Genomic DNA, 14175 nt, shown 5'->3' on the forward strand with positions numbered 1-14175 from the left:
TTTAATTAACAGTTTTGTACTATGGATGCCAGGGGAATCAGAACCAGAACTATCAGCATTGTAACATCCTGATTTCAGTGATTACATTTAAAAAGAATGTCATTTGACTACGCAACTTTAAATCCCTGAGTCCCAACCAAAAGTATTTTCTTTTTATCATGCTGTTATAAAATGATTAGTTCAGCACAAATCACTCATCTGTTTTTGACAGATACAGGGAAAGTTAAAATGTACTTTTAAATTTTTGTGATTAAGCCAACAATTCCTGTTGGTGGAATATTCAAAATCATCAGACCATAAACATTCAGAATAGTGAGGATGATATCAGTGGCTGATAAAAAAATTGTCCTCTGGCACCTAGTCTGGAGACATCTTTTCTTTAGCTTGATTTTTAGTTGTCGTTCAAGTGAGTGCAGAAGTATTAGCAAGATTGGGTGCTAAATATGAAGAAAATTTAAAATAATGATTGTTTCTTTTGCCTGCCAACTACAATAATTCTATTAGACTTTAGGAGTGATGCCCAAGAGCAACTGAATTTTCTGTGCATTGAAGCTTTTTAATTATACAAAATATAGTATCACATTCCATGATGTCAGTATTATTTTCCTTTCCTTCTTTACTTTTTAAAACCAGAAGATGTTTTATTTAAAATCATACATTAGCACCTCATTAAAGTCGCAGTTTTTGAATTCACAGTAGTAAGATGCCAAACCAAAGATTTTGATAGTACAGCTATTTGAAAGCACATACGTCGATTTCAACAGGAGTTAAGACCGATCTAAGTATTTGAGTAGAAAATATGATGCTTTTCTGGCTTATTTCTCCAGCTGTCTTGCCATCAGGTTTTGCTCTCCTACATGTTTTCACAGCATAACTAAAGGCTTGCATTACAGAATGGAGGCAGAAGACCCACCAAGTTTAGCGGTTACAGAAATCACCTGAGATAAATAACTGCCTCTCCACTGAATATTACTCTGTTATAAACAACTTTCCACATATCAAGGCTCACAAGTGCCATGTCTGTCTGCAGCTGCAGAGTGGTGCCTAAGTCAAGAGGCAGGAGACACTTGCACTGGAGCTGTACCTGCTGCAATGCAGAGCTCGATGGATTAGTCTACCAGACACGGATACCCAAAAGAGGAAAAATTCAAATAACAAAAGGAGCTTTACTTTTTATTGAAAATGTAAAAATCATGTGAATCATGTACAATATTTTCTCATAAGGAAAATCTTAGCTGTTTCATAATGTTTCACAAAACTGTAAAACATTTAATTTTTATAAAGACTTTTTCATTAAACAAAGATAAAACTAAAGTAGTATTACAAAGCTATTTTCTAAATCATCTACAGAGAACTGAGAATGTTTAACAGAATAATTCATACAAGTGGCAAAAGAAATGATTCTTCCATTTGTAAATCTGCAAGAGGACACACAAAGGTATAGAGGGGCATGGGGTTGTTTTTTTTAAAAAATGTTCAAACTCAAGTGATGTGTTAAAACAGTACAGACATGGATTCATAGGATGGTATAAGTTCTAGGACTGTATTTCTCTACACTACCTCAAACAGTGCAACAGTGATTCAGTGTAAATCTCTACAGTGTTTCATTGATTCAATACTTGTGTTCAAGTATGTGTCCATGAGAATGATCAAAATCTCTACTTAAGCTATCTTAATTTTCTTGTTTATAATACGTTATAAGTTACAGTAGAATATCCCCTTCAGTATGTTTCTAAATCAAATGAACTAATTTCACAATACATTCTGTAATAAACTGTTCAATAATGTTAGCTTACTCACCTCAACATCTGTTGCAAAATACACAAGATCATTCTGACTCTGAATGTCAAAAATATAATAAAATTAAAAAGGGCTTTATTTCCATATACAACAAAACTATTCAGCTAAATTAAAATAAATTCAAGATAACATGACTTTTTTTTTCTTTTTGCAACAGAGATGACCCTACTGAAAATAAACATTTAAAATACTAGTTACTATTTTTTAAAAAAATTCTGATAATGCATTCAAAAGTGTTCATATAAAAATTAATTATGAAAATGTCAGAGGATAAAACATGTTGGCTGTCTACCCAAAACCATTAAGGATGTCTGGCAGGCAAAAATAAATTAATTTGATTAAATTATATGTCATCTGATAATATTTGGTCTGAAAAAGCGTGTGTGTGTGTGTGTGTGTGTGTGTGTGTGTGTGTTTATAAATAATAATATTGCAAAGAGCTGAGAGCCAGCCAGCCTGACAGAGGTCAACTCTTTTGTTGCATTTTTTGCGCATAAAAGTCCCTGCACGTCTCACAGCATCGCTGATACCACCTCATGTCTTGACAGAGGTTCTTCTCTCTTATCACTCTGCAGTACACAGGCCACTGGTCTCCCAGGCACTTGAATGTTAAAGCAGCTGTGAAACGACAACCAGAAAATCAAATATACATTGCTGTTGCATTTATTAGTGAAGAATCAGGTAGCAAAGGAGACAAGGACAAAAGAAGTGTATCTGGAGAAGACAAAGGGTAACAGATGTAGATATTAAATAAAAGAAACAACACTGTCACCCCCCCGTTGTCAATATGTTCAACATCAAAATTTTTTAAGGCCAGCTTAATTTACAAATTAGATTAAGTTGCATTGAACTTAATTAGTTTAATGTCATGCAGCTGTCTCCTCATGAGTGAGTGAAGCCCATCTTCCTGCCCTGTTTCACTTATGGAAGCCTCTCAGAGAGCTTAGCATAGAAGGACTGTAGTACCAAATTTGGAACTTTGCACATTTAGTTTTTCAAGCTGTAGCGCATACATGGAATTAAAATGGAAAACCACCAAAAAATAGGGCAAAAGAACAAGATATTATCCAAAATTCATCATAAATACTGAACTGAGAAAAGAAATCAATCTCAGATTTGAGCCACTCTCCTATTTTAATAGAAGAGAAACCGAGAGCGCACTTGTAAAAGAGCTGGTGGTGCAACCCCTATCAGCTTTCACTAGCCCTACCCTCAAATCCAAAGAGTCTCTGCTGCATAATACGAATGGAACTGGAGGCCAAAATTATCAACATGTTGAAGAGAAGCATTACATTATTTATTTTGGAGATGTTAATGTTTCTGTTGGATTGGATTCTGGCTCTGTGCTGGATGACACTGACCTGTAGGTTAGTAACATCAGTGCTACATAATCCATTCCGTGAGGGCAAATTACCTCAATCTTTTTTTGTGTACTTCTCATCAAGTCAAATTTTAAGGAACCTGATACTGTATTTTTTCTGTGAATCTTTCTGATTCACTTCATGACACAAAGCTGCTTATACCTCACCAGAGGGAAAGTTTCAATGATGGAGTGATGGCCTCTTGCTTCTGACAGATCAGTTGAGCAAAGAAAGATAAAGTACAAAGAAGAACTTTACAACAGTGAGAGGAGAGGGCCATGAGCAACAGCTGCCATCCCATCCAGCAAACTGAAACATCTACTACACAGAAATGTTCAAAGGCTAAAAACTTCAAAGAGAAATACCCTTCACTGACTGAAATGCTGGACTTGTTCTCCATGCAGGAGAAACCTATTAGACAGGAAGGTTTATCTTAAAAAGGGCTCTGGAAAATCAGCTGGAAAGGGTATGCTGTCATACAGCAAGTCTTTGAATATTCCCCAGTCATGGTCAAAATGTAGAATAATGATTTGGGGAGCTAATGGTAGTCACCATCAACAGTGCACTAGAAAATAACAACAGAATTAACAGTTCTGTAGTTATGCAATAAAATAATTTCTTTAAGAACAAAAGAGAATTTGAGTTCCTCCAGGAACAGCAAATCTCTTCGTGTTAGTAATTTTCCTTCACATATCCTAATAGATCAGGCATAGATTATGGACATTTGAACTAAAGGCAAGTGGAAAGAGCTGTCTGCATCTGAGAAATAAATAAGGGCCTCCTTGGTCTCACAAATATCAAGAGAACATAGTTTGCAGGGTTTTTAAAGAGAAAATAAGGTATTTTCTCACTTTAGAAATGTTTGATAAATATGGTTATAGTGTCTCTAAAATAAATATATTTTCACATAGGATATTTTGTGCCCACAATATCATACAGTCTCATAATATATTCCTTGGTTAACAAAAACCCTTCACCACTCTGAGGTACAGTCCGTGACGTACCCACTGGAAAACTGAGGCAGTGACAGGAGTCTCTGCATAGAATTTACATCTCCTGAGTATCTCCTGAGTCCTAGCCTTCTGTTTTTAAGCTGAGAGCATCATTAATCTATGGACAGAAAGAACTGAAAAGCAGTAACATGCCATTTTGACTGCTTACCTAACCTGGGTGATGTTATTGTGTTAACATTGATTTTCTCGTTGCAGGGGTGGAGATGACAAGGTCTGTAGGCTGCAGGCTTTTCTGAAGAGAAGCATTCATTGCCATGCCTCCCCGTGATCTTGTGCATGCACTGGATGACTCGGGACTGCATCCCTTTGCCACAGGTAACGGAGCACTGGAAGACACAGAGGACACATTCATTGGAAAGGTATTTTTGCCTTTCATAATCATGAAGATGAAATGCCAGTCCAGGTGATGTCAGTGGCTGCTCCTTCAGATGTCAGCACTCCAAGATTTCTGAATTCCATTTGGTTAGCTAAATGAAAATCAATTAAAAAAGCACAAATAAATTTGCAGTATTAAGTGAAGGACTGATTCCAGCATCCTATTTCTGTCAATGTCCATTTTGTAGAGCCTGTGATGAAACTGAAACAGCAATGTGCCTGAAGGGAGCAGAAGCTGCTCTCCTGTATCTACATCTAGATAGATATATCTATCTATATCTAATTTATTAGAGGTGAAAGTGATGGAAAAAAAAATTGTTCACAGACACTAACAGAGAAAAGAATTTTTAAGTAAGATATTAATTAACAACTGAAAAAGTGCTCTTTCTACTCAGCAGAGCGTATGCGTCCTCTCTTTGCATCACATCTTCATGTTTTCAGGTGTCCCACAAATGAAACACATTGTGTGAGACATGATGCCTAGTTTTTAATCAACCCTTCCAGCTTGTTGCCACAGAGGATGAGGTAAGAAAGTAAAACAGCTGAGCACTGTAACACCAGTAAATTTCTACTCCTATCACATCAACATAATATATTAGAATGAAGACTTGGGCAGTGCTGTACAGATACATACAAAACCTATTCCAAATAGAAAAAAACCCCAAACCTTGCTTTCCTCTTCACTGACTTTTTGTGGACAATTCACTGACTTTCTTAGGACATGAATTACTTTTGTGCCCATTGACACACATTCTATTGCTTTAACTATAAATCTGGTAAAAAAAATTATAAATTGGAATTTTCTTCTACGCTTTCATGATTTTGACTCAATTACCCAGACATTTCAGTAAGTTTTGGAGAAATATACTACAGAGGACATCTTCAAATACTAATCAATTTCTTGCAATGAGTGATAAGAGCTCTGGCTGAAAATTTTTGCTTCTTAGTCCTGAAAATGTTTTTATTTAAAAAAAATCTTAATTATGTAAATATCCAGAATACATTTTCTTGTGAAGTTTCAAGAAGCATCTGAAAAAAAAATGAAATGAGAGAGAAAGACAAGGAGAGGATGCTATAACAACAGATGTTTTGCAACCATCCTGTCTCAAGATGGAGATGATGAAGAAGTATAGTTTTCTGCAAAGAATGAATAAATTTTCAGTGTAGGAAACACTGGAGGAGCTTTTACCCTTTAGTTTTGTTATCTATGTGCTTTTAAGTGACATTTTAAACACTGTTAATGGGAGAAAAGGTTTACATGTGCTAAAGGGGAAATAGAAAGCTTGCACCCAAATATGTACATCTAGAAGAGCGGGACTCCTACCTTTTGGACTCTTAGACCAAAAGAGGTACAAGAGACTAGGATATACTTGAAGAGTGTTTTCACATGGGACAGAACAAGTCCAAACTACACTTCCCCTTCTATCCACATGAAATCAAACACTGGCATTCTATAAAGGCAGCAAGTAGACTTGATTTTGCTTCTGTTCTCAGTGATGTCTATTGGGAGCAACTCCACAGAGTCAATGTCTTGCTAAGTTAATCAGATACAGCCTCATGAGCCAACATATGTAAAGATATTAAATTACAAATAGATAGTTGTCTGTTCAATATCAACCACAGTTTAACATAAGAACAAATATGCTGTTTGCAGGAGGGAAATCAGTTAGTACTGAAGCATTTTCGAAGTAGAAGTCTGTCATCAACTTTGAATTTAGATTACTGCTTTAAAATTGCATGAGAAAAAGCCTCTCAACAGAATTCCTTTTCCTGAATTCTCTGCGTTTGCTCTGTGCAGCTTAAAAAAATCTGACATCCTATAATGGCCAACATTATGCACATAGTCAACATGAATAATCACACACATACCTACACAAATTTTTTTAACAATAGCAGCCAGAACATCGATCTTAATATTGCCAAAATTCTAGCCACTTCTTGAATTCCTCTCATCATAATTTCAGGGAGATTTATTTTTGTAATATATTAATGAAATTAAAATTGAGACAATGGAATAGCAAAGTTAACAAAAAAAAAGAAAAAGTCAAAACCTAAACTACAACATGAAAAGAAAACAAATGTGACAGTGAAGGAAAGACGAAGGCAATATGATGAAGCTAGTATGCTGAAGATGTCTAATAAGATGAAGATAATATTTAAATATTAACACGGTGATCTTAATTTAGAGTAATATTGCACACAGTATTATATATTTTCCCGTCAGTAAAACACTTGCATGTTTATTAACCAAAGTTAGAGTATGCATGAGCTTGCAGTAGATATGTATCTTCTTTTATCAGCTACAGCGGAGGAGGACACAGGCAGGTGGACCTGGTACATAAGATTCCTAAAAATAATTTATCCATCCTTAAACTTTGGTTATTCTAGGACAAGTAGGTGCAACCTAGACATTTGGAGTACTGGAGAGTGGAATGGGATTTGAAAACACTACACTTCTGCTAACAAAATGGGCTTTAGTGGTTTATCTGCTAACTGGTAATGCACAACAATTCATGTAGGCAGGTGCCTGTGTGGAGAGCACTCTGTTAGCAGTCACATCATCTCTACATCAAATGAGCTCTGGCCTGAAAGGTTCTTGTGACTGCAACTGACACAAAATGCAACAAACATGATCTCTCTCTCAGCTCATCAGGGTTTAGGTCCTGAGTTTCTTTGGAGAATCTGGCAAGATTTTGGCATTAAAATCGTAATTGGTGAATTAATACCCTTTTAATAACTGAGCCTCCACTGGCCTTTGTGAGATATTTCAAAGAGTGTTATGAAGCATTACAATAGAGTTTTCTATCCAAAGATGTACAGATCTTGAAAACAAAATTAGTTTTAGTCTTGCTTGACCTACTTACTAACATTACTTTAGACAAAGAAACTGATATCAAAGGATGATTAAATGAAATGTCTCAGTTCATACAGGAAATAAAGAAATTTGTCTTCTTTTCTTTTCACAGAAATGTACTAAATTTTAACAGTGTATTTATTCTTATTTTTAAAAACTGGGAACTTATTACTGAGTCTCTTAAGATGTTTGGGGAAACTGTGAAGAGGCAGGGCTAACACAGTGATTTGCAATCCAAAACTTTCAAAGCCAATCTAGTCAGTTTACAAGTAAAGCGAGATTTTTCTAAACCATTAGGGTTTTAAAATCAATGAGGGATCTGATAGGCAAGCTGTGCTCTTCCATGTTCACAGAGCAGCAGCTGCAGTGGTCTGACTTCACAATTAAGAATTCTACTGACTGGAAGCCTTTTTACTACATCTATATTATCCCATATCTACATTATCTTATATTCTAAGTAATTTGAAATAGTATGAAATAGGGAAACTATGCATGAGGTGTGGCATTTAGCAGTGGACTTGCTAGCTACACAGACAAACAGTGAGATTTCTGTCTCTGTGAAGTGGCCTTAAACCAAATTCGTCCTGCAAACACATCCACAAAGTGCTGCTGTAACTGAGAGCAGACACTGAATATGGGAGGATAAAAAGCATTCAGAACACTTTTCTTCTTTACCCTGCAAAACTATCGACTTGGTCTGATTTCACTGGGAGACACCTCAGCTTCTGCAAATCAGCTGGATACATTTTGGAGCAACAGCTCTGACCCTCATTTTGATACTCATTTTACTGTATATGTGCATTCTGGCTGAAGCAGACTCTTGCAAAACTGCTTCCCAAGCTTGCCTCACCTTTGGATTTCTCTCACTGAAAATATTCAACCTGAGGTAAATACCTCTCACTGGACACGCAGGTGTCACTTTTTAGGTAGTGCTTATGGTATGTAGATAAAGCTGTATAGGTTCTGCATATTTCTGGAATTTCCATGTTTAAAACTGTAACAAAACTTTCAATTTATAGGAAATAGAAAATATCTTAAATGCTTAACACATTAAGCATTTAAGAAAAACTGCTTGCAATTTTTATGTTTATATATATATTAACATAAAGCTTACATATATAAGTTAGAGAAAATGCCCGCTCCAAACCAATATGTAGAATTTTCATTACTTTAGAAGATCTCAGATTAATTTAAACCCACAGTTTTTATTATTAGTGAATGAAGAATACATTTCTATAGTTCTTCTTCCCAGCCCATCTACCTCCCAGATGTCAGTCTTGCACATGTGATATTTTATTTTTGTGGGAGGTTAATTGCATTTTACTTCTGACTGTTCAGATGACCTACACTTTAAGGCCATGTAGCTGATTAGCAAAAATTCCCGTAGGACAACTGTATTTGTAGGTTTAGACTAAATGTTCTAATACACAGCCAGAGGTTTTTTTATGTGGCTGTTAATCTGTGCATTTTGGACACAGTCCTAAATGTACTGTAAAATCATTCAAGCAGCAAGACATGTAAAACATTCCTGCTAAAGATTAGAAAAAAAATCCTGGGTAAAGGTAGTTAACAGCTATTTTTTTTTAAAGTTATTCTTTCTTTCAAAAAAAATCTACCCACCCTGTTGAATTTTGTCCTACTTTTGAACTTCTTTTAGACATAATTTCAAGGACAGAAACTAGGCGTTAAATATAACAATCCTTTCACTTGGCATGCACACCCGTTACCCAAGATTCCTTCTTTCTGCTCCCTGCCAAGGATATATATTCTGGAGAGAATACATATTCCCAAGGCCAACAGCTGAGGAAGTTGCTGTAATGCGTTAGCTGCTTCCAGCTGGCCTTTATAAGAAGTAGGAATTCCTAAATTAAGGGAAAAATTGTCACTGGCAGACAGTAACGGTCAAAATGCATCTTTTTGCCAAGACAACAGGCAATCACTGCAGAGGCTGATACAATCCACAATGAAAAAGACAATCTGTGACAGTGTTAACAGAATTGACTCGGACAATTTATTTTCAAAAATAAATGGATGGTTCAATAAAAGGGTTTTACAAGTCTAAGTAGCATTCAAAGCAGAGACTGACGTGCTCACAAGGAAACTCAGTGATGAGTTTTACTGGAAATTATTAGCAAAGCATTCCTAATCATTTATGTATAGGTTCATCAGTTCCAGCATTTAAGGAGTCTCAAACTTTTCATAAAGTGAGTGTGAAACAAGAATAGAAAGCAATCAGAATTTAGCAGCAGGATTCATATTTGCTGACATGCTTGCAAAATCTTTTTGTATTTTATTTTTCTATGAAGTTTGCTTTTGAAGGCAGGTTGTAGATAAAGTGGTGCATTTGTTTGCCACAAAGGCTTTTTACTGAGTTTGGCAGTATTCTTAAAGATTATCTAAATAATGAAAATAATCTGCAATTTACTTAAGTACTTTTTTTTAAAATAAAGGCATTTGTGAATAGTGTAACTAGTAGAAAAAGAAGGACTGATGGTTACAAGCATAAGATGGAGTCTGAGTTCTCCCATGCATCATTTCCAGGAAGGTCTTTGTGCCTCTCTCATTTCTGACACACCCAACACCTCAGAATGCCAAATTTAAAATTCAGAACTTGTGCTAAGTTTAGCTGAACAAATTCTGTTGTTGGTCTCTTCTAAGTTTAGCAAGTTTGAGGTGTCCCTACTTATTTTATTTTTATTTTCTCTTTTTTTCCCTTCTTCTGCACTCTACCCTGCCCCCCTCCATTTTTTTCTTTCTAGCTCTTCTTTCTGAAGTAAGAACTTGCACTATATAACTGTTCAAAAGATATAAGATTTTAAATTAAGATAGACAGAGCCCCACCTCACCTTTGATAAGCTAGAGATAGGGTTCATATGGAGGAAACCTTCATCACCTCATCTCAAGAATCTGGACCTTTCTTCCTTTTCTTTTTTTTTTTCTTCCCTTTTTTTTTTTTCAATCCTTTTTAGGCTCCCATGCAGAACAGTTGGATTGTTTGGCTAAGAAGGCAAAACTGCCTTTGGTATCAAGACAAGAAGCAGCAAAAAACAACTCATTTTTTCTAGGTCAGTATATATAAATCTATTCTTCAGAATATCACTACCCATCTACTCTGAATCAGGGGTTTGATAGGCTTGAATCTGAATGGGCTCTCTGGACTGGGATCAGAAGCAGCAAATTCTTTGTCTATATTTGAAACCCAGGTTCCATTCCGTTCCCCAATTTCTTTCTCGGAGGAACTAATGAAACACAATAATCCACTTCATGATTTAAAAATCTGGATTGTCCCAGTGACACTGGTTTGTTTTGTTAAAGGTATGACAACCTGGAGTCCAATTACATTAAAAAAACCCATTCATTTAAAAATGCCTCTCATTTCCCCCCAGGTATCATGGAAGGTATCAGCATTTTTCTCTTATCATTAATGACTTTTTGAACTTTAGGAGGAAGTTCTTTGCAGAAAGAGTGATTGAGCATTGGAGTGGGCTGCCCAGGGAAGTGGATCCTCTAGCACAATGTGGGTTTAATGGCACCTGCATCTCTATTTTTGTACCTCTGCCTGGGTTCTGCTTTGGAAATGTCCCCTCAGTGAGGAAACAGAAGTAAACCCACTTTTTGTGTTTTAGCCATGGATTTGTGATTGTCCCAAGTGCCTGCCTGTGTTGACTCACACACGTATATATCATTGCCATTAGTGCTTAGTGATGAACAAGTCTTATTATATTTCAAACTTTCATATCTGATATATCATTCCACGGTATTTTGGCAGAAGGTGACTTTCCATTCATAACTATCACACATGCAAACAAGAATCTGGAAGCAGTTAGATTTGGCGACATAATTACCTTTATCTTTCTGATGAACTTAGTTGGAGTATGCTGTTTGGGACTGATGAAAATGAACTCTTCAAAACAATCTGAAATATTAGCCTTTGAGAGCACAATTATATTAACATCCACAGCCTTTCCCTCTTCCACTAGGCAGATCACCCTGTCATAGCAGATCAGGTTAGTCAAGCCTCTCATAAGCCCACGTGCTGACTTGGGCCTGAGCATGCAGTTTCTGTACATGCCATGGGATGTCACTCAGGATGATCTGCTCCATGACCTTTCCCAGCACTGAGGTCAGGCTGACAGGCCTGGATCCTCCTTTCAGCTCCCTCAGGACACTTGTGTGGATTTCCTACAGCCCCGTGGACTTGTCCATGTCTAAGTGATGGAGCAGGTTAACGACCGTTTGTCCTTTTGATTGTGGGAGTTTGGTTCTACTTCTACTCCCTGTGTGTCAGCTCAGGCAGCTGCAAACCCACAGAACAACTGGTCTTACTATTAAAGACTGAGGCAAAGAAGGCATTAAGTACCTCAGGCTTTTCCTCATCCTTCGACACTATGTTTCCCACTGCATCCAATAAAGGATGGAAATTCTCCTTAGCCCTTGTTTATTGTTAGTCATGCATTCATAGAAGCATTTTTTTTAATTGTCTTTTATGGCACTAGGCAGGTTAAGTTCTAGTTGTGCTTTGGCCCTTCTAATTTTCTCCCTTACATTACATCACAACAGTGTAGTGCTTGTACTGCTCCTGAGTTGCCTGCTCCTTCTTCCAAAGGTCATAAACTCCTTTTTTCCCCAGGTTCCAGCCAAAGCTCTCTATTCAGCCAGGACTGTCAGCTCATCTTTCAGCACATGGGGACAGCCTGCTCCTGCACCTTTAGGATTTCCTTCTTGAAGAATGTCCAGCCTTCCTGGACTCCTTCACCACTCAGGACTGCCTCCCAAGAGACTCAGTCAACCCATCTTCTAAACAGGCCAAAGTCTGCCCTCTGGAAGTCCAAGGTGGCTGTTCTGTTGTCCCCTCTCCTTACAGCTTTGAAAACCAAAAACTCTACTGCTTCATGGTTTTTGTGCTCAAGACAGCCTCCGAAACAATTATTTCAAAAGAAATTTTCAAGATTCAGTTATATATATATTTTAAGTATTTTCATTTTGCCATTAGTTATAACCTAGTAGAAAACAGTGAGAATCACACAAGTTAAAAGTAATAAAAGTAACAAAAAAACCCTAATAAATACTTTTTAGACAAAATGAGTATTTCATAGAAGATCAAGTTTATCACAAGAATAAACTCCTGAGGCAGTATTTTTTTTAGCCGCATGAAATATAGGATAAAAAAAACCATGAAAGAAAAACATTTTTCCAACAAAAAAAAAATCAGCTATATCCCATGAGAGCAGATGGATTACATAAATTCTAACAGAACCCAAGTGAACCAGCTGAAGGAGTTATGCGTTGGCAGATGATACAGTCAGAGATGCTGAGGAAAACATTTGGAAAGGGAGAGAGATGATCTTAGAGGTGTAGATACACCAAGCAAAAGAACATCTACTGGACTGAGTCTCAGCACCAGAATGAGTAATTGAATTTTCCTGTACACACTAAACACTTTGGAATGACTTGTCAGCTATCAGAAAAAAAAAAAAATCTAGGCATTATCATGAACACTGATGAAATTAATTCCCCAATGTGCATCACTAAACAAAAGCAAGAAGGACCATTAAAACAGAAATTACTGAGCACGCAGCAAATGTCTACACTGAAAAGATAAAAAAGTATGTGATTCAAAATGTCAGGGAACTGGTATTTCTACTCCAAATTGTGGGACCAGCTACAAAAAGTCAGACAAACTGCAGTGTTTTCCAGCTTGTATACTGTCTCACAATGCAGAGTCAAGTACTGCAGAGTCTCAGAAGACAAGGAGATAATGTGTGTATCCCCAGAGTGGTTGGCTCTGGAGACAACCAAGGATTCCTGGTAATACCAGACAAGGATTGTTGGAAATAACCAAGGACTGTTGGTAGTAACATGCTGTGGGAAAGAACAACATGTGGCTGGAGACGGGGGCCATGCAAAGGTACAGCAGCACTTTTCTGGGACAAACATTTTGGTTTAGTTCCTGGAGATAAACACAATGCAGTACCATGCAAGCACAGGGATGAGACCAAGAAGTGTTCATGGACTGTAGGGGGTGAATCAAGACCACACAAGGTCCACAAAGCCCTCCAAACCATTCCCAGAAAGGTCCCCCACTCCTCTTTTTCTGTCCAACGTTACTTCTAATTCCACTGGCTCCTTTCTTACGTACTTGTGATGTTGTGTGAGGGCAGTTTTTTGCACATAAATTCAGCATAGCTCCCCGACATACTGAAATTCTGGTAGTCAGTGTAGTCCTTACCTTATAAAATCTATTGAGAATAACTTTTTCAGACCAAGCCTGATTAAGCAAGAATTAAGTGTCAGAACGAGGACACTGAAGGGATGCTCAGACACTACTCTTCCTTTCAGAAGAGTGTTCTGGGATATGCATCCTGCTAGTTGTGCTATAAAGTTGTGCGTTGTACTGGTTGCAGAATAGAGGGTTAAGAGTAAAGATTTCATTGGAAAAGCACCATCCTCCTGCTAGGTGTGAATTTGTCTCCTTTGCCTGGCCTTCCAAGGGATCACTACATCCACAAGCCAAAAGCCAGCACAGAGCAAGCCTTGGCAGAAGCAAGTGGGCTCCTGCTATCTTTCTCTTCATGAAGATTTTCAGTAAATGCCATGATATTTAACAGTTTAACCAAACTTTCTCCCTGGAGAGTAATACCTTTGTATTATTCTGTAAAATTTCAGTAAGTCTTTTAAATAGTTATTCCAAAAAAAGCTATTCTAAGAACTTATCCAGGTGACAGTATCTTATTCGACCAATCCACTTCTCAAGAAAACATCAGCCCTTTTC

The 14175-nt window shown here is 37.1% G+C and overlaps 1 protein-coding gene across 1 annotated transcript in view; it reads right to left on the reverse strand.

Moving 5' to 3' along the window:
• Positions 1–1154: 1154 nt before the first annotated feature.
• ADAMTS19 (ADAM metallopeptidase with thrombospondin type 1 motif 19) overlaps positions 1155–14175 on the reverse strand; it is a 138070-nt gene continuing 125049 nt past the window's right edge. The window contains exons 22-23 of the mRNA XM_027671014.1: positions 4323–4500; positions 1155–2418 (exon numbers count right to left, since the gene is read on the reverse strand). Coding sequence (XP_027526815.1) covers positions 2267–2418; positions 4323–4500 — 330 coding nt within the window. The 3' untranslated portion in view covers positions 1155–2266. The remainder of the gene's footprint in view (positions 2419–4322; positions 4501–14175) is intronic.

The sequence above is a fragment of the Neopelma chrysocephalum genome, unplaced genomic scaffold (genome assembly GCF_003984885.1).
Source record: "Neopelma chrysocephalum unplaced genomic scaffold, ASM398488v2 Primary Assembly neopelma1_97017, whole genome shotgun sequence".
NCBI lineage: Eukaryota > Metazoa > Chordata > Aves > Passeriformes > Pipridae > Neopelma > Neopelma chrysocephalum.